Source organism: Mauremys reevesii, unplaced genomic scaffold, assembly GCF_016161935.1.
Source record: "Mauremys reevesii isolate NIE-2019 unplaced genomic scaffold, ASM1616193v1 Contig3, whole genome shotgun sequence".
NCBI lineage: Eukaryota > Metazoa > Chordata > Testudines > Geoemydidae > Mauremys > Mauremys reevesii.
The window spans coordinates 3,384,136-3,411,337 of record NW_024100840.1 but is presented as its reverse complement, the minus strand read 5'-3'; the positions used below and the strand labels follow the sequence as shown (position 1 = coordinate 3,411,337).

At 48.9% G+C, this 27,202-nt stretch overlaps 1 protein-coding gene across 1 annotated transcript in view; it reads right to left on the bottom strand.

Moving 5' to 3' along the window:
• Window positions 1-701: 701 nt before the first annotated feature.
• LOC120393778 overlaps window positions 702-27,202 on the bottom strand; it is an 86,083-nt gene continuing 59,582 nt past the window's right edge. The window contains 1 exon segment of the mRNA XM_039518272.1: window positions 702-1,087. Coding sequence (XP_039374206.1) covers window positions 702-1,087 — 386 coding nt within the window.

The window sequence follows — 27,202 nt, the reverse complement described above, 5'->3', positions numbered from 1 at the left end:
TAGAGATGTCAGTCCACAAATGAATACAAGGAGGTTTACAGATGGGAAAAGAACTAAAATTAAAACTAGCATTTGTCACCCATCTGTAATCCCAAAGTCCCCTATTTGTTTTCATTTTTTTTCTTCCACCAGCAGACGGTCCCTTGTTGTGGTCTCTGAGTGGGATTATTTTTGTCCCATTGATATTTAAATACTTCCAGGAAGCACTGGCAGCATTGCTCCAGGCTTTGCTGGTCACTAGGGTCAACATTAATTTCTACTGTGTCCTTCGCTTTGCACACCACTGTCAAATTTAATATCCAGAGCAGGGGAGAGACGACAACACAGCAGCCCACCATGGCAGCATTTAATTTCAGAAAGGTGAAGCACTGGCAGGGCGGGAGAGGAGTTGGTAAGCAGGACCACCAGTGGGCAAAAGGCACAGTGGGAGGGAGGAAGAGGGGGGATTTGGCAGCCGGTGGGTGCTCAGCACTCACTAATTTTTCCCCATTGGTGCTCCAGCTCCATCAGGACCAAATGGGATTCACCCAAGAGTTCTGAAGGAACTCACATGTGAAATTTCAGAACTACTAACTGTTGTATGTAACCTATCATTTAAATCAGCTTCTGTGCCAGATGACTGGAGGCTGCCTAATGTGGCACCAATTTTTTAAAAAGGTCCCAGCGGTGATCCTCGCAATTACAGGTCGGTAAGCCTGACTTCAGTACTGGTCCACTGTAGCCTTCACTGCTTCTTCAAGGCTATGCCTGTGACTGCCCAGGAAACAGTTCAAGCACTCGTTGAAGGTGTTGATGGCCAGGGAGAAAGCAGCTTCCTCCTTATTCATGAGCTGAAGAATTTCTGTATCGATAGTGACTATGGAATTGTCAACCAGCATGGTGACCCTCAAGTAGTGAATGGGAGCCCTGTCACAGGCAATACTGTGCAGATAAGTCCTCTCTCTAAGGAAGCACATGTTCCTGGGTTGGAAGAGCTTGCTGGCATATGGAAAATCATCTGTCAAGATGTAATAAATGTTTCCGTCCCCTTGTGAAGGCGGATGGCTGCTTGGTACAACTGTATAGTCATCTTCACTTCCATTCCATCCTGAGAAGTTAGAAAACCACATCAGGACAGCACAGGGCAGCTAAAGATTATTCATTATATTTTATGGTAGCACCCGTATGAGCTAGCTGCTTTTCAAACACACAAAAAGAGACCGTGCCTGCCTTGAGGAGATCACAAACTAAGGACACATCTACACTTGCAAAGTTATAGCGTCGGCAGTTACATCACCGCTCAGAGAGCACCAAAAGAAAACCACTGTTGTGTGTTCACACTGACAGCTGCCTGTGTAATAATGTGTTCACACTTGTGCCACTTGCGGTGCTATTCGGAGTGCTGCATTCTGGGCAGCTATTCCACAGAGCACCTCTTTCTCTTTTGCCGCTAAGACTTGTGAGAAGGCAGAAGGGGTCATGGGGCATCCTGGGTCCTGTCCCAATGCCCCGTGATGCATTGCTTCGCATCCCAGCAATCCCTGTCCTTCCATCCGCATTTGGGGCCATCTTTCAACAGTTCGTGTACTGCGTGCCCTGCCCTGCCACTTTCTGGCTGCAGGAATGGATCCCAAGCTGTTGATCAGAATGCTGCTGGCTCTCACCAACACGTCACAAGTGGCAGTGGAGTTATGGCAGTGGAGGGGGCCATTTGGGGAACTGGGGCAAAAAATCTGTCTGGGGATTGGTCCTGCTTTGAGCAGAGGGTTGGACTAGATGACCTCCTGAGGTCCCTTCCAACCCTAATATTCTATGATTCTATGATTCCTTAAACTACTAAGGCAAGAGGAGTGTGACATTGATCTCACCATGAGTACTAGCTACGATACAGGAATGCTTGTGGCATTCACGGAGGTGCTGACCACAGTGGAACACTGCTTTTGGACTTGGAAAACAAGCACTGAGTGGTGGGATCACATCGTGATTCATGTCTGGGATGACAAGAAGTGTGTGCAGAACTTTCGCATGAGGAAAGTCACATTCTTGGGAGTGTGTGATGAGGTCACACCAGCCCTGCGGTACAAGGACATGAGAATAAGAGCTGCCCTGCTGGTGGAGAAGCACGTGGCTATCACACTGTAGAAGCTGACTACTCCAGACTGCAACCGATCAGTTTGGAGTGGGAAGGTTGATTGTTGGACTCGTATTGACGGACATGTGCAGGGCCGTTAATCGCATCCTGCTCCAAAAGACCATGACTGTGGGCAACGTGTGTGAGATTGTGGATGGCTTGGCACAAATGGGCTTCTCTAGCTGTGGAGGGGTGATAGATGGCACACATATTCCAATTCTGGCACCAGACAACCTAGCCACCGAGTACATTAATTGCAAGGGGTATTTACTCAATGGTTCTCCAGGTGCTTGTGGATCACTGTGGGCGTTTCATGGATATTAACGCAGGTTGGTCCGGAAAGGTGCATGATGCATGCATCTTTCGGACCACTGGTCTGTTCAGGAACCTGCAAGCAGGGACTTTCTTCCCAGACCAGAAGATCACCATAAGGGAAGTCGAAATGTTCATTGTGATCCTGGGAGACCCCACCTACCCCATAATGCCATGGCTCATGAAGCCATACATGGAGCAACTTGACAGCAGACAGGAGCAGTTCAACAGCAGGTTGAGCAGTGCAGAATGACTGTGGAGTGTGCATTTGGCTGTTTAAAAGCCTGTATGGGAAGCTGAACATGGCCAATGACAATATTCCTATGCTTATAGCCGCATGCTGTACACTCCATAATATTTGTGGAGGGAAGGGTGAAAGCTTCACTCAGGGCTGGACCACAGAGGCTCAGCACCTGGAGGCTGAGTTTGAACAGCCAGAGACCAGGGCTATTAGAGGGGCACAGCGCAGGGCCATAAGGATCAGGGATGCTTTGAGGCAGCAATTTGAAGCTGAGAGCCACTAACGTTTGTTGCTATGCTTGGGATTGCAGTGCTTGTGATGCTAGGAGGTGATTGGTGCACATGATGCAAAAGGGGCTGTGACACAGTTGTATGTTGCTTTGCAGGGCTGTTTTTGCTTTCACTGAATAAAATAAAGATTGATTTCAAACAAACACAATTCTGTTATTGAAAGACAACAACCAGAGGAGAGAGTCAAACGAAAAAAATCATCAGCAGGGAGAGGGATGGGGGAATGGAAGGTCTCAAGAGGAGAAGGGGTCCCGAGACTGCTACAGATTTATATATATCCAGGGATCAGACCCAACCTTCTCCTTTGGAGTATGATGCAGCAAATACTGGACTACACCAGGGCCAAACTGCAGAGGGATGGGTGTTGGTGCAGTGGGTAATGGGAATCCACATTGCTGGCCTGTGAGGAGGGAGGAGTGGAATGCTGTGGGTAGAGAGTGGAGCCAGGAGGTTGATACAAGTGTTGGTGGTATGGGGGCCAGGGGGCAACATGGGAAATAGTTTTGCGACAGCGGCTGCAGGGGAGGATGAACACGGAGCTGGAGCGTGTCTGCTTGGTGCTCCATAACTGTTAAGAGCAGCTCCGTGGCTTCTTTCTGGAGTGCTGCATTCTCCTTTCATTTTCTCTTCTCACTATCCTGCCACTCCTTCAGTTCCTGTTTCTCAGCAGTGGAGTACATCATAACCTCATGCATAAAGTCCTCCTTAGTTTTTCTTGGATGCTTCCTAATTCTTAGCAACTGTTCTGTCACCGATGACAAAGAGAGAGGCTGCGCTCCCAAGGTCATCGCTGTGAAGTTTAAATGCAGCATTTTACAGAAGCAGTATTGTTTACAACACAGACAACACTGATTCAGTGCTTTAAAACACAGCCTGTACTCACACACCTGTCACTGACTGGCTGATCCCAGGCAAGCACATGTAAGCAGAGTCAGGATGAGCTCTACCCTGACATCTGGTGGTGAGTTATGGTGAGTGTGGAAAAGAATTTCAAGGGCTGATCTTGTTTGCATAGGCACACCCACCCCGCCTAGCATAGCCCACCACAGCCTAAAATGGTCACTTTGACAGCTGTGGGATCCTCAATTTCTCTGTTATTGGGGTAGGAGGAATAAAGTGTTGTTACCCTGATTATGTGAATGAAGGACTATGAGACTGTTTTACGACAGAGGGTCTCACCATCAACTAAGTAGCACTTGCTAGACAAGGGACATGGGTTCCAAAATGCAGTGAATTGACAGAGGGCTGGGGCTGTTAGGAATCTAGCTAAAAACTGCTGATCTGAGTTCACTTTGGGTCAATGGTGTACTAATACTTGGGCTCCCCTACTACAAGCTGAAATCATTAAAAGAGCTAAACTTACTGAGGTAAGTGCTGTGTTAACTAGTGGGGGAGCCTGAAGATATATTGCTAAGAGGCTAGCAGAGAAGTTTGCAGGACTGTTGGCCCCACAGAACAGTGAGCAGAGTGGAACTGAGCAGGTTGTGGGACAGTTGGACCGACCCATGGAACAGTGAGTGAGCAGAGCGGTTTGTGGGGATGGCTGGAGTGGCTCACAGGTCGGCTGGTGGAGTGGAGCTGTTCGTGGTGAAGGCTGCAGCAGATCTCCATGGAGAGGTGGGGCAGTTGGCCTCAGCCCACATAAGGTGCCCCTTAACACCCTGTGTGCCCCCCCCCATTTCTACCCAGGCTTGAGGGGTAAAACTCTGCAGATGAACTTTTGAACTCTGGGGCGGCACTGACCAGGGACAGAGACCTTGGGGTGATTGGACTTAAAACCCTAAGGGGAAAAGGACATTGCCAAACTTACTTGGTGGGTCTTTTGCTCATGGTTTGTTATGAATCCTATTTAGAGTGTTTCCCCAATGTGATGCCACATTGCTTCCCTCCTGGATTAAAAGGATTTTGCTACACTCAGACTCTGTGCTTGTGAGAGGGGAAGTATTGCCTCTTAGAGGCACCCAGAGGGATGGTATGTAATTGTCCCAGGTCACTGGGTGGGGGCTCAAGCTGAATTTGCATTGCATTGTTGAAATGGAACCCCTGGATACTGAACCCAGCCCTTGTTGCTGCCAACTCAGAGAGGCAGAAGGGTTACACACACATAAGCCACAAGACCCCCAAAATAGTGAGTAACCACAGGGGCAAGGTAATCACTGTCCCTGGATCCTGCTGTACACTGGGCATGTGGCTCTGGGGCAGTTGGGGAAAGCCAGCACTGTAGGGTGGGCCTGATAATCATTCCTATCTCCACACTTTCTGCAGGATGTGATCATTATGAATATCTCACTGTTGAGGGTGAGCAGGGAATCAAGTGAGGGCCTAGTTTAAGCGGCGAAATGGGCTGTTGATAGACTCCCACACTTCACAGGAATCTCCCTCAGAGCTCTCCAGGAAACTCTCGTGGAGATACTGGGCAATCCGCTACCACAGGTTCCTTGGCAGGGCTGCTTCATTTCTTGCCCCATTAACGGCAACTTTCCCGCACCACTGCACTGTCACGGGGTGGGGGACCATTGCTGCACTCAGGCGAGCCACATAGGGGTCAGGGCAGAAGCCACAAACTTGGAGAAGACCCTCCCTTGATTCCCTGCTCACCCTCAGCAGTGAGATATCTTCCATAATGATCACCTCCTGTGGAAAGTGTGGGGACAGGAATGATTATCAGGGATCCTCCAGGAGAGCGAAGAAGCTCATTGGAGGACAATGTGTAAGAATTTTGTCACGCGATCACCTGTGCTGGACCTGGCCCACGGTGAGATAAAGGAGCTGTCTAAACATCGGTAGTCTCTCTCTCATCCCCATCATGGATACATTTCTTCTGTTTGTACAATTAAATCTAAATGCATTCATGAACACTAGAGACTAGATGTGTGTCTTACTCCAGGCTTTTCTATAAAAGATAGTTCAGACCCAGATTCTCTTAATTCAAATTAAATGTAAGTTAATTAGACTAATACTTCTAAAACACTGTGTTAGATGAATGTTGAGGTAGCAAAGCCAAGCCCTCAAAAGTTAAGAAATATCAGAATTAATGTTGCTCATGCATTATGATACAACCTTTAATTACATGATCACATATTATATTTTCCACATGTCTTGTAGCAGGGTGGTCTCCTGCTCCTGCCCTGAAGGGCTTAAAACAGCCCAGGCGAGGGCTGGGGTTGGGGCAAGAAGCCTGGGCTGGTTGGGGAAAGTAGGCTCAGCTGTGGCCATGCTCCAATCAGGCCCAGCTGGCCCCTATAAGAGGCAGTGAGCCAGGAGCCCAGGCAGTCTTCCTCTGCCTGTACAGGGAGAAGGACCTGGCTGCAGGGAGCTAGAGACCGAGTACCTGAGGGGAGCAGGGCTGGGGAAAGGCAGAGGAGCTGGGGAGCTCCAGCCTGGAAAGCCCCAGGCTGCGGCCTAGCATAAGGCCAACAGATACTGGGGGTTGCAGAGGGCAGCTCAGGGGTAGGTAAAGGCAGCAGGTCCAAATCCACCCTTGCCAGTGATGAATAAGCAGATACTGCAGCCTGCCCCAGGGCATGGGGCTAGACAATGACTGGCAGTAGCCATATACTGAGGTGAGGTGGGAATAGTGGATGGGGGTTCCCTGGGGAGGGGAGACCCTAAGACTGAGCGGGTTCTGCCAGGGGGAAGTACCCCAGGTAAAAGGGCACCGAGTCTAGGGAGGGACACAGGGGCCAGAGGACAGGCAGATCACCGGCCTGCAGAGGGCGCTCCGGAGCTGGGGTAGGAGGAATAAAGTGCTGTTACCCTGATTATGTGAATGAAGGACTATGAGACTGTTTTACGACAGAGGGTCTCACCATCAACTAAGTATCACTCGCTAGACAAGGGACATGGGTTCCAAAACTCAGTGAATTGAGGGGTGGGGTGGGCATGGCACCCTCCAGGGGAGTTTGGGGGGAGCAGCCCCTGGGCACGGCTGGCTCCTGGGGTCTATAAAGGCTCATTGGGATTTGCCCCTCAATGAACTGATGTGCGGGGGGGGAGGAGGGGGCGCAAGGTGGAAGTTTCGCCTAGGGCACAAAATATGCTTGCAGCGGCCCTGCTTGTACCTCATCGTATACTTCTGTGTTCAGTCTTTTCACAGGTTTGAGAGATTACACAGTGTTAAATCTGATAGGAGAGTGAAACAAAAACTTTAAAGGGCAAACATTTACTAAATCTATATACCTATATAGAGAGACATAAATGCACAACAGGTTACTTATATAACCCTTCTGTCAGATGTTGTTGGCAGCAACAAGGGCCAGGAATTCCTTTTAAAATTACAGAACAAAAATATTTTATGCCTCCACCCAGAAACCTGGGAGAAAACAACAGTGCCTTTAATAGGCAAATCTTCCCCATTCTCAAGCACAAGTATTTAGAAAACAAAACTTTTATTAGGAAGGTTGTCAGTTGGCATATGTGTGTGTTTTCACGCTGTGCTGTCCCAGCCCTGCACAGAAAGCTGGCTCAGCAGACCTCAATAGCACTACCCAGAAAGACCAGAGGCTCGGTTCAGTGATGAAGGCTCTGGGCCAGGTTTATTGTCAATGAAGCACAGAACTAGCACACCATAGGAGCTACAGGGACACTAACATGTATGTCTGTGACAATGAACCAGTTCAATCAGCAGCAGGACTTTCTGCTGTCCCCTCAGCTAGACAAAGGTGCCCCTCCTATGACTTCCCTTCTCATACATTGATACAAACAAGTTACATGATACACTCCCGACGTGGTTAGTTACCCTACATCTGGCACCTGTTGGCTCAAACAAAACATCCCTGTGACTGGGTGCACTTACTTCTCGTGAGCGCCTCCTGTCAAACAGGTGTGAACGTGCGCTCTCTGCTTGCAGTGCCCCTTGTTGGCTGTTACTCTCATCAGCAGGTCTACAGGGGCTCAGCCCTGCCAAGTCATACACAGTCTAAACACATGAAGGACCCCTTTCCGCGGTAACCAGTCCAACAGGGCCTGTCCCTACCCCCTGGTTACCACTGTTAGCACTGTCTCTGGGCTCAGTCCTCAGCCCCTTCAGGGCTAGCTTTAAATCCCGGTCTGCCCTGCTATAGAGCCCTGCCCCCAGAAGGGCTGGAGACTCCAGGTCCTTTATTAGTTCTCTGGTGTCCTTTAAGTCCTGCCCTTCTCTGGGGCCTCTAAACAAGCCCTTATCCGCTTCCCAGGGCTTTGGCCACTCCGCCAGTGGCTGCTGCCGTGACTCCGGGTCCCGACCCAGGGACCCTATAAATAACAGCCACATGCTGCCTCTTGTGATAGTTGCTGCTGCTCTTCCTTGGGCCGCTTCCCATCTAGCCCCTTCCTCTCCTTGGGTTCTCTGTCTGTTGCTGTTTGAGCCGGTCTCGCCCAGGCCTCCTTGCCTGGAGAGTTTCCCAGTCTGTCCTGATTTCTCAGGGTCTTAGGCCTCTTCACCTGGAAAGCTGATAACAGCCTTTCCCTGCCTGTGCAGGGTTTCTCCCCAGTCCCTTTACCCGTGGAATTTCATAGCATTTGAGCTTTCCAGTCCTATCCCTTCTGTTGCCAACCAGTAACTAACATGCTCAGACCCTGGAGCTCCTTTTAACTGAGCCTTTCAGCTCTGATTGGCTGCTTTCCACCAGCCTTTCTAGGCAGGCCTGGAGCACCTACCTTTACTGTGCTCCTTTTCTGGGGTGGTAGGACAGCAAGGCCTCCAAGGCCCCAGTACACCCCATCACAATCCCTGTCCCTTATCCTGTCCTCCCATCCCTGTTTTACTTGGGTCAGTGTGTTCTGCACCATCTTCCACCATTGTGTTTATGCCCTAACACTGTGTTCGGATGTACCTGTGCTAGCTTTCTGGAATGCATTTATGGGAATACCTCGCCCCAGGTACTTCTTAGGAGTGTCTATGTTTTAGTAACACTCGTGCCTTTGCCAAGCTCATGTACCAGAGAGTGAACTTGTGAGCAGGCGTTTGCTGTATGACAGGGCCTGACTTCTGCTCATAGCCTCGCCTGGCTTTTGCTGACTTTGGTTCAGGCCTCAGGCCTTGCGCTCCAGGATCTCTCTCTCTCTCTCTCCTACTTTCCCCTGCTTTTTGTCTTTTTATGGAGAGAACGTTCCCCCGTTGTCCCAGAAAAGCATAAGGCATGGACTGAAGGATCTAGTTGGCTAAATACTATTATTCATGCCCCATCTCTCCTTGGGTCTGCATATTCCCAGGTATGACCAATAGACAGATTTTAATTTTCAATTGTTTTTAGTCCTATATAGTGGGCCTGGGAAGAAGGTCACATTCTCTCTTTCTGGCTCCTCTGGAACATTTCCCTTCTCCAACTTGCTACCAGAGAGAGAGGAGCACTTGTGTCACCAGGGCCTGAGACCGGAAACCGCAGGTAAGGTGAGTCTGCTCTCCACAAAGGCGGGGTGGGAAGTGTATTAGCTCCACAGAGCTCCTCACCTGCAATTTCCCCTGCAATTAACTAGGCAGCCGGAGCTTGACATCGTCCAGTCTGCTGGTCACTAGCTATTCACAGTACATCCTGTAGTCCCCGTAGAGATAGTTACACTGTGTGTAGCTTGCTCTGCCTGTATAGTTTGGGTCCCGTGCTGAACTTCTGGGACTTGTAGCTGTTTTTCCTTTTCACTGAGAAGAAAACACACCCCCCCCCCCAAGGAAACAGCAGCAATCACATGCAACAGTGATTTGTAGACCTAGGAAGGGCTGCGGCTCCCCAGGACACACTGCGAGCAGCCAGCCACCCTGGGACACTCTCCCTGACTCTCTCACAGCTGATGGGTGTATCTGGTCCCATCACAGCTCTGGGGAGAAGGCTGGCGTGGGAAATAGACCCATCCTTGGGTTCAGATCTCTTCAGTCCTGACAATCTCCCCTCATCTCAGTCGTACCCCCCTGTTGCTTCTAACCTTTACTGATCCTAGCCAAGAAATCTGCTGACTTGGCAGCCATTAGCTGAGACACTGAGTGCAGGAAGCAAACAAGAGGGGACACTGTGATGAAGTGGGATTGTTCTTAATGTTGCCTCTGAATATTGTGGGGGTGCCTCATGTTATATCCTTGGGGCATCCGGTGTAGGAAGCAATCACTTGAGGCCAGAGAGCAGGCAGCTAACCAAAACCTCCATTTTATTTACAGATATACAGAGAGCTCACTCAGCTGGTTGAAACCGGCTGAGCTAATCCATAATAATCTAACTCAGTTGCCATAGCAACAAAAACCATGACAACCAAATACACAACATATTCCTCCCCCCCAATAAGAACATCTCCTAAATAAAACACACACTAGACTAGAGAAGGAGGGTAGACTGCCTCCATTCCCGGCTAAACCCTGGGGATTATTTTGCCCCATAACCGTGGGTTCGCCCTAGCTAAAGATCCAGCCGATGAGGAGGCCTTCTGTCTCTAGGTGGATTACGGCGAACTTCTGGTGTTATTGCACCCGAAAGCACTAGGGGCTCAGGGTCCGCAGCACGAACAGGTGAAGAGGTGGTATCAGCTCGTGCTGGGCAAAGGGGTATCTCAGCCGCCGGCAGTAATGGAGGAGAACAGTCAGAAACAGGTGACTCGTGATTCGGTCCCTCACCAGAAGAGGTGAAGTCAGACCCCTCAACTGCAGATGGGTCCTGAGGACTGGCATGACCTGGCAACAGCTGATCTACATGTCGCCGCCAGGTAAGATTCTCTGCAGTCCAGACTGTGTAGGAAACAGGTCCTGTTTGAGTGATGACTGTGGCTGGAACCCATTTAGCTCTGGAAGTATAATTCCAAGCCAAAACTGGCTGTCCCGGGCTAACGGTTCGATCTTTCACTCTGGGTGCCCGTCTGATGACTTGATATTGCTGCTGATGTTGCACAATTTGTCGGGGTTCAGAAGGTTTCAGCAGATCAAAGCAAGTGCGCAGCTGTCGTCCCATCTTTAGAAAGGCCGGAGATGCGTGGGTCGTAGCATGAGGTGTGTTTCTGTAGGAAAGTAAAAAGGTATCCAGACGCTTTTGAATGGAGTGTTGTCCCCTTGCTGATTTCAAAGCGTTTTTCATTGTCTGCACAAATCTTTCAGCTAATCCTTTGGTGGACGGATGATATGGTGCTGACGTGATGTGGTGTATCCCATTTGCCTTCATAAAATTTTGAAACTCCTGAGAAACGAACTGCGGTCCGTTGTCGCTCACAAGTTGTTCTGGCAGACCAAAACGACTAAAGAGTCCTCGTAGTTTTTGGATAGTACTCTCTGCAGAAGTGGACTGCATTATAGAGACTTCTGGCCATTTAGAATGGGCATCTATTGCCACCAAGAACATGCTTCCTTCAAGGGGGCCAGCAAAGTCAACGTGAATACGTTGCCATGGGTTTTCAGGCCAGTCCCATGGGTGTAGGGGTGCCCACTGGGGTGCATTCCTCACACCCTGACATGACATACAAGCTTTTGCCTTCTCTTCAATAGCGCTGTCCAGTCCAGGCCACCAAAAATAGCTTCGTGCAATTTCCTTCATGCGCACTATTCCACAGTGACCGGAATGTAGCTGTTCTAACATCTGTGATCTCAGCGGTGGTGGAATAATGACACGTCTCCCCCACAACAAACAACCAGATTGGACCGATAACTCCGTCCACTTGGACATGTAGGGAACAAGGTCGGATGAGACCGGAGAGGTTTGTCGAGATTTTCCATGCATCACCAGGTCCATAACGTGGGACAATACTGGGTCAACGCGAGTTGCCTTCTTTATCTGAGTAGCAGTGATGGGTGTATTCTCTACCTGTTCAAAGTAGAAGATTTCCTTTTGGGCACTATCTTGGTGTTTGACCGGCAAAGGCAACCTTGAGAGGCCATCTGCATTGCCGTGCAGAGTGGATTTCCGATATTTGATTTCATATGTGTGTGCTGAAAGTAACAATGCCCAACGTTGCATACGACTAGCAGCTAATGGGGGAATGCCTGTGTAGGGTCCAAAAATTGATGTCAGAGGTCGATGGTCTGTGAGAAGAGTAAATTTTCGCCCAAACAGGTACTGATGAAACTTCCGAATTCCAAAAACAATTCCTAATGCCTCACGTTCGATTTGGGCGTAGTTAGTTTCTGCTTTGCTTAGAGCGCGTGAAGCAAAAGCAATAGGTCTCTCTTCTCCTGAAGGCATAATATGTGACACGACTGCTCCCACTCCATAAGGGGAGGCATCGCAGGCCAATTGCAGTGGTAAGGATGGATCAAAGTGCGTTAGAACTTCAGAATTTAGCAATTCATCCTTAGCTTTGTTAAACGCACAGGCTTCAGTCCACTTCCAGGCCTTGTTCTGCCCAAGGAGCTCATGAAGTGGTTTTAGCAGTGTGGCTAACAGTGAGATGAACTTTCCATAATAGTTCAGGAGTCCTAGAAACAAGCGCAGCTGGCTTACATTTTGAGGTGGGGGAGCCTCCACAATAGCTTTAACTTTTGCAGGGTCCTTATGAAGACCTGCAGAATCGATGATGTGTCCCAAATATTCAACAGAGGGCTTGAAGAATTCACACTTGTCTTTGCGAACTCGTAGGCCATACTCTTCCAGTCTTTGTAGGGTAGCCTCTAAATTCTGTAAGTGATCCTCTTCATTTCTTCCAGTGACCAGGATATCATCCAGATAGCACTGAACTCCTGACAAGCCACACAAGATCTGGTCCATAGCCCTCTGGAACAGGGCGGGAGCAGATGTTATTCCGAAGGGTAGGCGACAGTATCGATAAAGCCCCTTATGAGTCACTATAGTCAACAGCTCTTGGGACTTTTCATCGACGTGCATCTGTAAATATGCTTGACTCAGATCAATCTTACTGAACTTTTGTCCCCCAGCCAGGTCTGCGAAGAGGTCATCGATGCGGGGAAGCGGGTGTTGCTCTGCACACAACACTGGGTTGACAGTGACTTTAAAATCACCGCAAATCCAGAGAGAGCCATCTTTCTTCACTATTGGAACGATAGGAGTGGCCCATGAGCTATGGGTAACTGGTATTAGGACTCCATTGGTGACCAGGCGCTCCAGGTCTGCTTCAACTTTCGGCCTGATGGCATATGGCACAGTTCGGGCTTTCAGATATTTTGGTGGACTGTCAGGTTTAATGTTCAATGTCACAGTGATTCCCTTCATACTTCCCAAATCATCTCCAAAAACAGCAGCATGTTTCCTTAGAATAGGGGTTAGACTGGTTTCTTCTTTAGTCATCCGGTGCACTTCTGCCCAGTTCAGTTGAATCTTCCCAAGCCAAGACCTACCCATTAAGGCTGGGTAGTCACCTCTCACCACAAACAGTGGCAATTTAGCCACCTGTCCATTGAGCTCCACCTTAACATCAATAGTGCCCAACATGGGCACAGCTTCACCTGTATACGTCTTCAGAACAGTTTTTGTTGCCTTAAGCGGAAGATGCTGTAGCTTTTCCTTATACACAGTCTCAGGAACCAGCGAGACAGCTGCACCGGTGTCTAGTTCCATGCGTATAGGTTTGCCCTCCAATAAAGGGGTTACCCCGTATTCATGTGAGCCCGCTGCCAAAGACAAAACATGCAGTGGCACTTCCTCTTGTGAGGAGGTGTCACCTTGATCATCCTGGGTCTGCTCTAGGGTATGCAAGGTTCCTCTTTTTGTCGGCCAGACCACAGGCCTCTTTTTCTTTTGTTTACAGGCATACTCAATGTGTCCCTTTTTGCCACAGTGTCGACACACCAGGTCCTTACACCAGCATTCTGATGCCTGGTGACCCAGCTTACCACAGCGGTAACATTCTTGACTCTGCACCGTTTTGTGGGTCAGTTCTTGTGACACTTTTTGCACCCTAGGGGATGCACCGATGTATTGTGCCTCCCTTGTATCCAGTTCCATGGAGACAGCAATATCAACAGCCTTCTGTAATGTAAGCTGAGCCTCTGTCAGTAGGCGCTTCCGTATAGCTTCACTGCAGAGGCCACACACTAACCTGTCACGCAGGGCATCATTTAACATCTCCTTAAATTCACAGTGTTCTGCTAGCTTTTTTAAAATGGCTACAAATTGTACAACTGTTTCATCTTCCTTTTGTTCTCTTTTGTGGAACCTATATCTTTCAGCAATTACCAGTGGTCTTGGGGAGAAATGAGACCCCAGGATTTCCACAATGTCACTGTAAGATTTAGTCTCAGGCTTAACAGGGTGTAGTAAGCTGCGTAGCAGAGAGTAGGTTTTAGCCCCTACAACAGTTAAGAATATTGGCACCTTCTTTGCTTCTGTAATGTCATTTGCAATACCAAAAAGCTCAAAACGCTCAGTATACACATGCCACTGCTCTGTATTCTCATCAAAAGGCTCCAGGGGCCTGGTCAGAGTAGCCATGATTTTTAGTTTCACTTTCACAGTCAGTGCAAACAAGCAGCTTTTTTTGTTTGTTTGTTCTTTACCTTAACTTCTACTTCCTTCTGTTACTGGAGCAGCACTGAATCCCACCCTCGTCGCCAGTGTTATATCCTTGGGGCATCCGGTGTAGGAAACAATCACTTGAGGCCAGAGAGCAGGCAGCTAACCAAAACCTCCGTTTTATTTACAGATATACAGAGAGCTCACTCAGCTGGTTGAAACCGGCTGAGCTAACCCATAATAATCTAACTCAGTTGCCATAGCAACAAAAACCATGACAACCAAATACACAACACCTCAGTTTCCCGTATGCATTTCTTAAGCCTCTAGGTGGTGGGATAAAGGCCAGTGTGCATAAATGGCCGACACTCTGTCTTCTGGTGACTAATGGCTGGGGCCCTTCCCCCCTGCAAGGTGATAGATAAAGGTGTTGGAGGACAAAGAGATCAGGTGACCTCCTGGCCCAGAAAGGGACAAAGCAGAGGAAGAGGGGCTGTAGGGGAAGTCAGTTTGGAGCTGGCTGGGGACGAGAAGTGAGGTGCAGACTTGGTTGTCTGGCTCACTGTCCCCCCAAATTAACCTGGCTGAGGGGTCCTGTTCTCTGTACCTACAAGCTCTGTTTTAGACCCTGTTCCTGTCATCGAATAAACCTCTGTGTTACTGGCTGGCTGAGAGTCACGTCTGACTGCGAAGTGGGGAGGCAGGACCCTGTGGCTTCCCCAGGACCCCGCCTGGGTGGACTCGCTGGGGGAAGCGCATGGAGGGACAGAGGATGCTGAATGCTCTGCAGTCAGACCCACGAGGTGAAGCCGTGTGAGCTTCTTGCCCTGCAGACAGTCTGCTCCAAGGGAGAGGAGGCTCCCCAGAGTCCTGCCTGGCTTTGTGAGGAGCAGTTCCAGAGCATCGCCCGGGGACTCCGTGACAGACGCCAAATAGCCTGACCCAGAAACATGGAAAAAGACAGACTTGGATTCTTCATCATTTTGCAGTTTATGATGGAAACATTCTTTTTACTTATCTGGAAGGGGAACGTGACAGTAAACTGCTGAGAGAGTTTTCTGCTCAGGTAGAACATTATTAATTCTCATCATTTATTTTGCAGTAGCTCAAAGAATCTCATTGCACTTGGTATTGGACAGGCACAGAGAGAGACACAGCTTCCAACAGAACAAATGTTTACCTTAAACTCAGAATTCAGTGTCATTCATTTCAGGAAGATTTTAGAAACCTGTCAGCCACTGTTTAATTGACCTGGGTTTCTACTGCGAAAGAGCTAAACCCTTAGACGTTGTGAGTAATTTTTATGTGAATCTTTTAGTAAGACGCGAATTTGGTATAAATTCAGACTAGCCTTCTATACAATTGTCAAACAGGCTTTTAATTTAACCTCCTGTTGCTACAGTGGGGACTAATGAAATGGGCTTTGCTTGTTCCTGTGCTGTGCATTCCTGAGGATATTGCTGAGGAATAGAAAAGGCAGCTGACTGGTGCCACCGTGTGGCATTTGCTGTTCACACCTAAAGAGGGACTGTTTTATGCCTAAAGTAATTTAAAAGTTTGGGGTCAGATTCTGCTCTGTTTTAATCCAGTAATAACTTCACTGAAATCAGCAGTGATCATCTGAATTTGCATCAGTCTGGCTGAGGTCATGGGCCTGTATTACTGTAAAGCTCCTGTGTGATTTCAGCACTTTTTTATAGTGAAAATTCAAATTTTGAAATGAGTCTGATTAGCCAGTTTGTTTACCTGCCGTGTCCGCAGGTTCGGCCGATCGCAGCTCCCACTGGCTGTGGTTCGCCACTCCAGGCCAACGGGGCTTCAGGGAGCAGCGCGGGCTGAGGGACGTGCTGGCTGTCGCTTCCTGCAGCCCCCTGTCTGGGGATTGGTGCCCCTTTGAGCAGGGGGTTGGACTAGAGACCTCCTGAGGTCTCTTCCAACCTTGATATTCTATGATTGGCCTGGAGCGGTGAACCATGGTCAGTGGGAGCTGCAATTGGCTGAACCTGCAGACATGGCAGGTAAACAGTCCGGACTGGCCCAGCAGGGGGCTTACCCTGGAGGGTTGCATGCCAAAGGCTGCTGATCCCTGGGTTACACAATCATACCCCACCACCTTAATTGATTTACACCTAGCAAAATTAATTATGTAACAGACTGAAACAATCAAAGAATCAGACAGAGACCGTACAGACAAAACAATAAAGAAATGAAGGTTTCACAATCACAACTATTGGTAAGTGAGTTCTTGGCAGACAGAAAGCTATTGCACTATGTTTAAACATTCTAGGATCTTGTCTTTCTCTGGAGGTGTTAGATTGAATCCCCTTCTTAACAGCCTGGCATTACCTTGTTTCAGTGTGACTGGTTTGGGATGTGAGGATGTGACCGTTCACTTCCCAGCTTATGGCTGCCCCAGCTGCTTAGCCAAAGGACTGAGCCTAAGAACAAGGCCTCAGACTATCCTGGTGTGAGAAGGCCCAGATACAGGTGGACTGTGATTTTGATTCTTTGTTTTTATACCCGTGTAACTAGCTAAGTGATAAGAATGCACCTAAATTCTTAAAATTATAGGCCTTCAGGCCTGAATATCTATATTCTAACACCAGCCTGGGCTCCTCTGGCCTCAAGGGGAGAGTGGGGGTCTGGCCACAAGTGGGAGAGGGGAACCTGGGGGCCAGGGCCTCAGGTGGAAGGGGTGGGGCTGGCAGGCTAGACTCCCCAAAGGGGGTGTTCACCCACTGCCCATGGTCAGCCTGAATCCTTTTGCCACAGATGAATTCTTTAAACCCAAGACAGCCAGCAAACCCTATTGAATCGACATCTTTAGTACACAAAACATCAGAAATGTGCACTTCTACAGGTACCCCCCAACCCAAGCAGGGGCGGATTTACAATGACACAAATGGTGCTGTGGCACAGGGCTCCCAGCGACAGGGGGGCCCCCACACTGGAGCAGCAAATCAAAGAAAACAAATGCCTCGTTTTCCAGCTTTGGACTGTATGTTTATGTTTGCCCTTGTGGTAATGCCCACATGGTATTTAGCTGGCACATGAAGGTAAGGGACAAGTCCATCATGAAGTTGAATGGCCCTCTAAGGAACACTTAGCTCACAATAGACCCTGGAAAACAACCTGGCCTGTCTACATGTGACTTAATAGACTTTTGCACACACAGAAGAGGAAGGGGTGGGATAGAGATGCTTGGGGACCCCAGAAAGAAGCACCAACCAGGGAGGGGTCGGGGGGGGCAGTTCAGCCTGGCAGGGGGCTGCTTCTTTCTGGGGCTCATCTCTGATCTCTCCCACCCCAGGTGGTGTTAGAGTCCCGGTTCCTCTTGGTGAGTGACTCAGTGCCTGCCCAGGGGAGCCCCCCCCACCACCCGTCACCTTCCGCTTGCTGGGACACTTCAAGGATGGCAGCCATGGTGGAGAGGAATAAAGACCAACCATTCTACACTAATGAGGTGTATGAAAAGGCTGAGAAGCTTCCAAAAGGTAAAAGAGATGTTTTGTGAAAAAGATAAAAGACCACACTGGTGTGCAAAACAGGAGTCTGAGCTGAGAGAATGGATAGAAACACAGAAATCCTATGAGAAAAAAACAAAAAAGTCTAATTCCTGGAGTTTCTCTCTCCCAGTGCCAAGTATCTCAATGCCAAAATATCAGTGGTTCTGAAATGATGGTCACTGAGCTACATCTATTGTCTGGTTCTCCTGTGGTTTTACCAGGCTTAGTAGAGGCTCAGGAATTAGAGATGGAGAGAAAAGAACTTTTCACTCTTCTTAAGTAACATTTTCAAAGCTCCTCAGGGTGTGTCTACACAGCATTTTGGAGTGCGTGGGAGCATGTCTCTCAGCCCAGGTTGATAAAAGCCCAACCAAACCCTCAGGCTCCAGGACCTGAGCTTCAGCTCGAGCTGAAGCTTCCCAGAGCTGTCTCTAAAGCTGGTTTTAGAGCACTATTGTGAGACCTGCTAGCCCAGGCTGGGATGCTTGCTCCAACATGCTGTGCAGACGTACTCCACGTGACTTCAGAGCCTAGGTCCCATCTTCTCCAGGTCTTGGGGAACTGAAACTTTGGAGGATTGTTTCCGATAGTATCTACTCCAATGTTCCATTCCATTCAGTCTTAAACAAATCACTACTGGAAATCATCTGTTTGTTGATTAAAGCCCTTGGCCATCTGTTAAGAAAATGTCCTGCTATCGTAATTGTTCTTTTCTTCAATTTCACCTAGTTATAACTATGTATAAACCTTTGGCCCATCCTAAACAATTCAGGTCTTCCAAATGCCCAATCCGTTTTACTGCTCGTCTCCAGCACCCCTGTAATTCACCTTTTCCGGTAGAGAAATGCCAAGATCTGAAAGCACCATTCCAGGAGTGATCGATCCAAGGGTTCTAGCCAGCTCTGTCACCTTCCTGCTCTGGGACATGATGGCCCTGCAGCCCAAAGGCAGATTGGCTTTGTCTGCTAACACCTCACATGGCAAACTCATGTCTAATGTGTGTGTTTCCCTCACGTCCCATAATCTCTAAAAAGTCATTAAAGGAATTTCACTGTTCCATAGCCCTACAAATTCCTAAGTCCTACATCTCAACAGCTCATATGTCCTCACCCTATATTAGTGCAGAATGTTTATACCGAGATCAATAAGTCAAACCATTAATTAGCATTTGTTCTTTACTAATATTATGAACTGAGAAATCTGTACCAAAGACACCTTATTGTGAAAACATGTCTTAGGAGACTGCTGCAGTATAAACCTCTCAAAATTAAACAAACACTCTTTAGAGATATGTCGGAATTATTTTATATTAATGTTTTGATTTATGATGAAAATGAAATTGATCAGGTAATCTAAGCTTCTGATGTATGAAATATTAGACAGTTGTAGTGAAAAATAGATGAAATTACCATTAATTTGGTTGAGTGAGACTTTTTTTATGTTATTGATACATTGGTTGCCAAAGCTTGTAAAAGCCTGCAGAAGATTCACTTACCTTTAAAGTGAGAGAACCTAACAAGCATTCTCCTTGTTCTTCTAAAATATTAAAGAAATAATCATTTCATGGTAACAAATATTAGAATTGTACATGCAAGACTAGGTCTGGATTCTGCTTTCTCTAACTCTAAATTGATTTGTCTTTAAAAACTATGCTTACAGTTCGCACTTGTATTTCAATTAGTTACAATAAAATACTTTAATCTCTATTTTATATGTGGTTACAAATATAGGATTTTTTTTGTTTTGTTCTCTTAGGGTGAAAATCATCCTAGTGCAGAGAGTATCAGAGAGGTAGCCGTGCTAGTCTGGTTCTGTAAAAGCAGCAAAGAATCCTGTGGCACCTTATAGACTAACAGACGTTTTGCAGCATGAGCTTTCTTTTTTTAACCCTGGTTTATTATTGGCCTTCGCAACATCCCCTGGCAATGAATTCCACAGGTTGACTGTGTGCTGGTTAAGAAGTACTTCCTTTTATTTGTTTTTAAACCTGCTGCCTATTAATTTCATCAGATCACCTCTAGTTCTTGTGTTATGTGAAGAGGTTAATAACACAGCCCTATTCCCTTTCTCAGTACCATTCATAATTGTACAGACTCTATCATCGTCCCCTTAGTCGTCTGTTTTTTTAAATTGAACAATCCTTGTCTTTTCAATCTCTCCTTGCATGGAAGCTGTTCCATACATTTTTGTTAGCTTCTCTGTGCATTTTTCATTTCTAATATAGCTTTTTACAGGTGGGGTGCCCAGAACTACATGGCATGGATTTATATAGTGACAGATATCTTCATTATCAATCCCTTTCCTACTTGTTCCTGTCATTCTGTTAGGGTTTTTTGACTGCCTCTGCACATTGAGCAGACGTTTTCAGAGAACATGACTCCAACATCTCTTTCTTAGGTGATGATAGCTCATCTCAATTGATTAGACTTTTCCTGTTGTTATGCATACTTCCACCTTTTCATGTTCTTTGTATGTATAAATATCTCCTGTCTGTGTGTTCCATTCTATGCAGCCGAAGAAGTGAGCTGCAGCTCACGAAAGCTCATGCTAAAATAAATTTGTTAGTCTTTAAGGTGCCACAAGTACTCCTGTTCTTTTTGCGGATACAGACTAACACGGCTGCTACTCTGAAACCTTTCTTAGGTAGTAACAGCCAGTTTAGACCCCCTCATTTTTTATGTATATTTGGGATTATGTTTTCCAACATGCATTGCTTTGTACTTATCAATACTGAATTTCATCTGAAATGTTGTTGCCTGGTCACCCAGTTTTGTTAGATCTCTTTGTAATTCTTTGCTTTCAATTTTGGACTTAACGACCTTGAGTAATTTTGCAACATCTGCAAACTTTGCCTTCTCACACTTTACCCAGTTTTCTAGGTCACTTATGAATGTTAAAGAGCACAGGTCCCAGTACAGATTGTTGGGGGACTCCACTATTTCCCGCTTTCCATTGTGAAAACTGACCATTTATTCCTACCCTCTGTTACCGGTTAATGATCCATGAAAGAAAGGACCTGCTCTCTCATCCCATGACTGATTACTTTGCTTAGGAGCCTTTGACGTGAGACCTTGTCAAAAGCTTTCTGAAAGCCCAAGTACTCTATATCCACTGGATTCCCCTTGTCCACATGCTTGTTGACACCCTCAAAGAATTCTGATAGATTGGTGAGGCATGATTTCCCTTTACAAAAAACATGTTGGTTCTTCCCCAACAAATCGCTTTCATCTGTGTGTCTGATAATTCTGCTCTTTACTATAGTTTCAACCAATTTGCCCGATACAGAAGTCAGGCTTACTGACATGTCATTGCCAGGATCTCCACTGGAGCCTTTTAAAAAAAATTGGTGTCACCTTAGCTACCCTCCAGTCATCTGGTACAGAGGCTGCTTTAAACAATAGTTTACATACCACAGTTAGTAGTTCTGCAGGTTCATATTTGAGTTCCTCCAAAATTGCTTGGGTGATACCATCTGGTCCTGGTGACTTATTACTGTTTAAATTGATGGATTTGTTCCCAAACCACCTCTACTGACACCTCAGTCTGGGACAGTTCCTCAGATTTGTCACCTAAAAAGAATGGCTCGGGTGCAGGGATCACCTTCCCGCCTTCTGCGGTGAAGACTGATACATATTCATTAAGCTTCCCTGTAATGGCCTTGAGTGCTTCTTTAGCACCTTGACTATTCAGCGGTCCCATTGATTATTCGCCAGGCTTCCTACTTCTCATGTATTTTAAGGGGTTTTCTCTGGTCTGTCTTCTCCCGGGGTGGGGGCTGGGTGGAGGGTTGGCTGTTGTGCATGATGGAGGGGAGCTCGGGGACAAACAGCCCAGACACTCTCCTTCTTGCAGCCTGCACCCTGGGCTGTATCTCCTGCTGCTACACTGGTGTCATGTGCTCTCCAGGCCTGGCATGGGGGTGGAGTGGGGAGCTCTTGGGCACTGGGATTGGTTTCCTCATTTTGGTCCTTGTGCCCCTAGGCTGGGTGAGTCCCGACTGTCTCTAGACTGTCCCCTGCCTCAGGGGACCCTGGCACATCATCAGTTCATGCTGTGCCCCCTCTGGGGTGTGTTCATTCAATCTGGTCGGCACATGTACCCCAGGTGTCCAGCTCAGCACAGAGTAGCTGCCGGGGTGCTGATCTCCTGTCATTTCATTTCTCCAGGATGGTGCTGGCCTGGGGGTGCTGCCCAGGGGCCCCACATCCCCTCTGGATAGTTTGTCCGGCACAAGGAGAAGCAGGAGGTTCGAGTCTGTTTCAAGAGGTGACACTAAATTGCTGCTGATTGTGACTGGCAGGTGGGGTAGCCAGAGAGCCCCTCCTAAGGGCCTTAAGTAGCCAGAAACAGAGAGTTCACCAGTTGCTGTAGGATGAACAGGGGGCAAGGAGCCAATGGTCTAAGGGGCTTTGTGTACAGGGGATTCACCGAAGGAGGAGATTACCCAGGCTGAGATGCTCCACACATGCATTATGTAATCTGTTGGTGAGCCCAGCACCAAAGCACGGTCTCCTGCTGACATTGCTGGCTCGTGGCGTTTAATGGACTGCAGGCAGGTGGCAGCATTTCCCGCCTCTTTTCCCTGGCTGGTTTGGGCCACAGGTTGTGTTAGCACCACAGCAGCCAAGGCAGCGGGTCTCTGGGGGACTTGGCTTCTCTCTCCGTATCAGTGACGGTCCCTTCTGTCCCCACCATCACTATAGTAACCACATCCCTGGGGGTCTCCTGTGGGAGGGGAGAGACAGCAGCCAGGGTTACTGTCACAGCAGCCCACGCTCTGCTCTGCCCCCGAGCCGTTCTGGTGGGTGGGAGGGAGAGAGCTGCTCCGGCTGCATTTATTCCCCTCATACCAGCTGGGCTGGAGGTCCATGGGATCACACAGGCTAGAGCTGGAAAAGCCGCATTAGCTCCCAGATAGTCCAGCCCCAGGGCTCATGGCAGGGTTGCCCCTGGCTTTGTCCTCAGCTCCATACTCCAGTGGCTCAGTGGTGGGATTAGAAACATTCAGCTGGGGAAAGCTGCCCCCTCCCGTCCCAGGGAGCAGGCACCAGAGGAGGGAGCACAGGAGAAGTTCTTGTCTGGTCTCCCCTCCAGGGACAATGAATCCACCCAAACGGCACACAGCATGAGGGGTCAGAGTGTAAAGGGGGAACAAACACCCCAGACCAGGCTTGTAAAGGGCTGACTCTGACCCAGCCCCAGGCACAGGGAGTGGAGTGACAAACAGCCCAGACGTTCACCCATCCACGGCCGCTGGGCTGGGTTGTTCTTGTAACCCTTCTGCTGCCCCTCTGAGTTGGCAGCAACAAGGGCCGGGTTCAGTATCCAGAGGTTCCGTTTCAATAACACAATGCAAAACCGGCTCGAGCCCCCACCCAGTGACCTGGGACAATTACATACCACCACCCCCCGGGCGCCTCTAGGAGGCAATACTTCCCCTCTCGCAAGCACGGAGTCCGAGTGTAGCAAAATCCTTTTAATAAAGGAGGGAAACAATGCGGCATCACGTTGGGGAAACACCACAAACAGGATTCATAACACAAACCATGAGCAAAAGACCCACTTCCAAGTAAGTTTTGGCAGTGTCCTTTTCCTCTCCGGGTCTTAAGTCCAAATCACCCCAAAGTCCAACAACCCAAAAGTCTCTGTCCCTGGTCAGTGCTGCCCCAGAGTTCAAAAGTTTATCTGCAGAGTTTTCCCCCCCCCCGGTGGAAATGGGGGGGCACAGGGTGTTAAGGGGCACCTTAGGTGGGCCAAGGCCAACTGCCCCACCTCTCTGTGGAATTCTGCTGCAGCCTTCACCATGAATGGCTCTGCTCCACCAGCCACTCCACTCTGCTCCTTCAGCTGTCCCTACAAACTGCTCTGCTCGTTGTTCCATGGGCTACTCCAAACATCCAGCAAAACTGCTCTACCAGCCACTTAGTGATCTCAGCTCAGTAATTTTAGCTTGCAGTAGGGGAGCCCCAGTGCTGGTGCACCATTGGCCCAAAGCCAATCCAGTTCAACAATCTTCAGCTAGTTTCTTCATGAAATGAGTAGCTCTGCCATTCAACCCTGAAGAGAATAGAAAATGTAATTGAGAATTCAGGCTCTCCAAGAGCATTGATACCATGAGAAACACATACATAGATCCAACATTTCTCAAGTCACTGGGTTTTGGAACCCATGTCCCTTGTCTACCGAGTGTTACTTAGTTGATGGTGAGACCTTCTGTCCTAAAACAGTTTCATAGTCCCTCATTCACATAATCAGGGTAACAACACGTTATTCATCCTGCCCCAATAACAGAGAAATTTGGGATCCCACAGCTGTCAAGGTGACCATTTTGGGCTGCCGTGGGCTCATGCTAGGAGGGGTGGGTGTGCCTATGCAAACAAGATCAGCCTCTGAAATTCTTTTCCACACTTACTATAATTTGCCACCAGATGTCAGGGTAGAGCTCATCCTGACTGCTTACATCCTCATTCATTCCCAGCCATGCCACATCCCTTCCATACCTAGGGCTAAATTCTCCCCTGGGGTAACTCCCTGGAGACAATGGGGTTGTATCAGTGGGGAATTTGCCCCTGACTGTTTGGCTTTGGTTTGGTTTGGTTCCAGTGTGTCACCGTCGGGGGCAGGAATGGGTGTCCCCTGGGTTGGGTGGTGCTGGCCCAGCTTTGGGTGCGGTGAAAGAATGAGCAAGTGATGGGGGCGTTTTCAGTGAACTGCCTGGGCCCGAGGGCAGGGAAATCCTGCCAGATGCCAGTGACAGCTCCGGGGCATATGGCAGGTTGGCCCAAATGAATCCTTTGATGGCGATACACTAGCCATGACTCCGGGCCCTGCTGCGCGCGGTATGACCACAGCTCCTCTGTTTTATCGCAACTTTCACAATTTTATCATGACTCTAGCAGGTGAGGGGTTGCTTTATTATCTGTCTCAGGAAAACATGATGGCAGGGGCCACACCTCAATTTTCCCTTGGTCAAAATGGCTGCCATCTCCTATTACTGTCAGTGGGGCTAAAGGAGCAATATGGTCACCATGACCCTATGGCAAGCAGCAGAAAGGGGTGGGACTGTGTGTGGGGCTGCAGGTGGAAGAGGTCTCTCCACTTGCTCTGACCCAGGGCCCTGGGAAACCTGAATCCAGCTCTGTGTCTAACTGAGCACCCTGTGTCTTCTGGCAGCTCCAGTCCCCCAGCTGAGAAGGAGGAGGAGGAGAGGATCTTTCTAGGGGTTGACAAGCTCCAGCAGCCCTAGGGGGCTATTGAAAGCCCCCTACACCACAGTAAATGGTCAGCTCCTGGCACCCCCAGATACAGGCTGCACCAGCACTCACACCTCAGCCTCTGTAGGCTCTGCTCCCTCTGCAGGTTAGCAACAGACATGGGCCCCCAGGCATCTGAGCATCCTCAGCGGTGTCCAGCCCTGGAGCCACTGGGCACTCACAGAATTGTAGACCCGAGGTTCCGAAAGGCGCAGTACAGCACCTCTCACTAGTTACCCTGGGAACACAGCTCCGTGTAGCACTCGGCACTGAGATTCGTACATAGAGAAGGTGAGTGTACATGTATTAAACAAAGATCAGAGTCTGATGGCAGCTGGCAGCAGCACTGGAAACAATGGGTTACAGATCAAATAAAGCGATAGCCGACAGTCTAAAGCCTCAGCTTAACTCATGGGACAATATGATGTCAGAAGAGCAGAAGCTCCCCCAAAATCCTCCCCATGTGTTCCAGCCTGGCGTGGCTGTGAGCTTCCGTTCTTGGAGCAAGGCCACTGTCAGCTCACTTCCTATGTGAAATATGTCATGTGTCTCCCTGCGTTCTCCTAATAGACCTGACTAATTCGCTGATCTTAGACCTAAACCAGACCCCCTCCTGCTGCACGTTCCTTCCTTTGTGTGATCTCTGATCGACTTTGCAATCTTGATTAGCTGGTGATTCCGTGTGCAATTTGACTTCCACTGTCAGACACATAATACACAGGGGTCAGCCAGGCATTGTCTCCTGTCCCTCATCTGAACAGAACCTGTCACTCTCTGGTGACCTGTCTTGCAGACCTTGTACGTTCTCAGTGTGTGTATACACACACACACACACACACACACACACACACACACACACACACACACACACACACACAATCTCCTTACATATTGTCTGCACATACACCTTGCAATGATTATGAGGACCAGCATGACACAGGCTTGCAGTAGACACCTTGCACGGCACTCTTTGCCAAACGAGTATGTAGCTACCAGACCCAGGGGGTCCCTGTAACCCCTATGCACCCCCCTGCCAGTTGGCACCAAGAGGTCCCTCACAGCCGCCATCCTACGTGTTGTTAATTGTCTGTATTGTGGGAGCACCAAGGGACCCCAGTCTGGGCTGGGACAAGGGCCCCATTGTGCCAGGCGCTGTACAAACAGAGCAGGAAGAGGGGCCCTGCTCAGAAGGCCTCGCGCTCTAAGAGGAGACAGCAGGTGGGTATGGACAGGCAGGGACCCAAGGAGCTACTGCAACTGTTATAAGCAGCATAAGCAGCAGTCGCACCCACCAGCTGCCCAATCAGGCACCTCAGCCAGCCTTTGGAAATGACTAATGGCTGAACCACCCCCAGAGGGGAGTTGGCTGCTGGGCGATTTATCCATTCAGCGCTTTCTGCTCCATACGAAGGTCTCTCTGGTTTCCTTTCCCCCCTCCTTCCACTGTAACCCTGCTCCACACGGTACAAACCCCGTTCTCCCCAACAGCCTCATCACTGTCCACTGAGTCCTCCCAGCCAGTACCAGACAGTGACTAGAACAAGGGAGCCAGTCTCCGAATGATGGTGGGACAAACCCGTGCACAGCACACTGGGGGATACTTTGGGGTTGTACACACGTGTTTGACCCACCAGGGTTCCAAAATGTTAGTTTTGCTTTTGCAGGAAATGTGCTTTCAGGGCTCTTGCTAATGCTCTGATCCTGCCTGTCTCCTGCAATCCCAGAATGTAAGAACCAGTCACCTAACAGCTGATCTCAGTTCCCAGGGTCGGTTCCCAACATCTGCTGGGAACTGTGGGGCAGGGGGCTGCTCTTAGCTGTGGGTCAGTAGCTCGAGGCAGCTAACACACCTGTAACACTACTCCAGACTCTCCATGGAAAGTCAATAGGAGTTAGGTACCTAACAGCAATGGAGCCTGGAATTCTGCCCCAGATTGCCCAGGCAGCCTGCTCACAGCTCTGCCCCCAACCTCCAGAGCCTTCCTGCTCTGCCGGGGCACCAGGATTTCCCCAGAGTTCCCCTCTGCAGTGTATTGAAGGGAGGCTGCTGGAGCTTTGGGGCCTCAGACTGGGGTTATTTATAACGGGGTTTTGCTCTGCTGCCCCACCCCCGTCTCACCCCCCGGCACTCGCTCATTC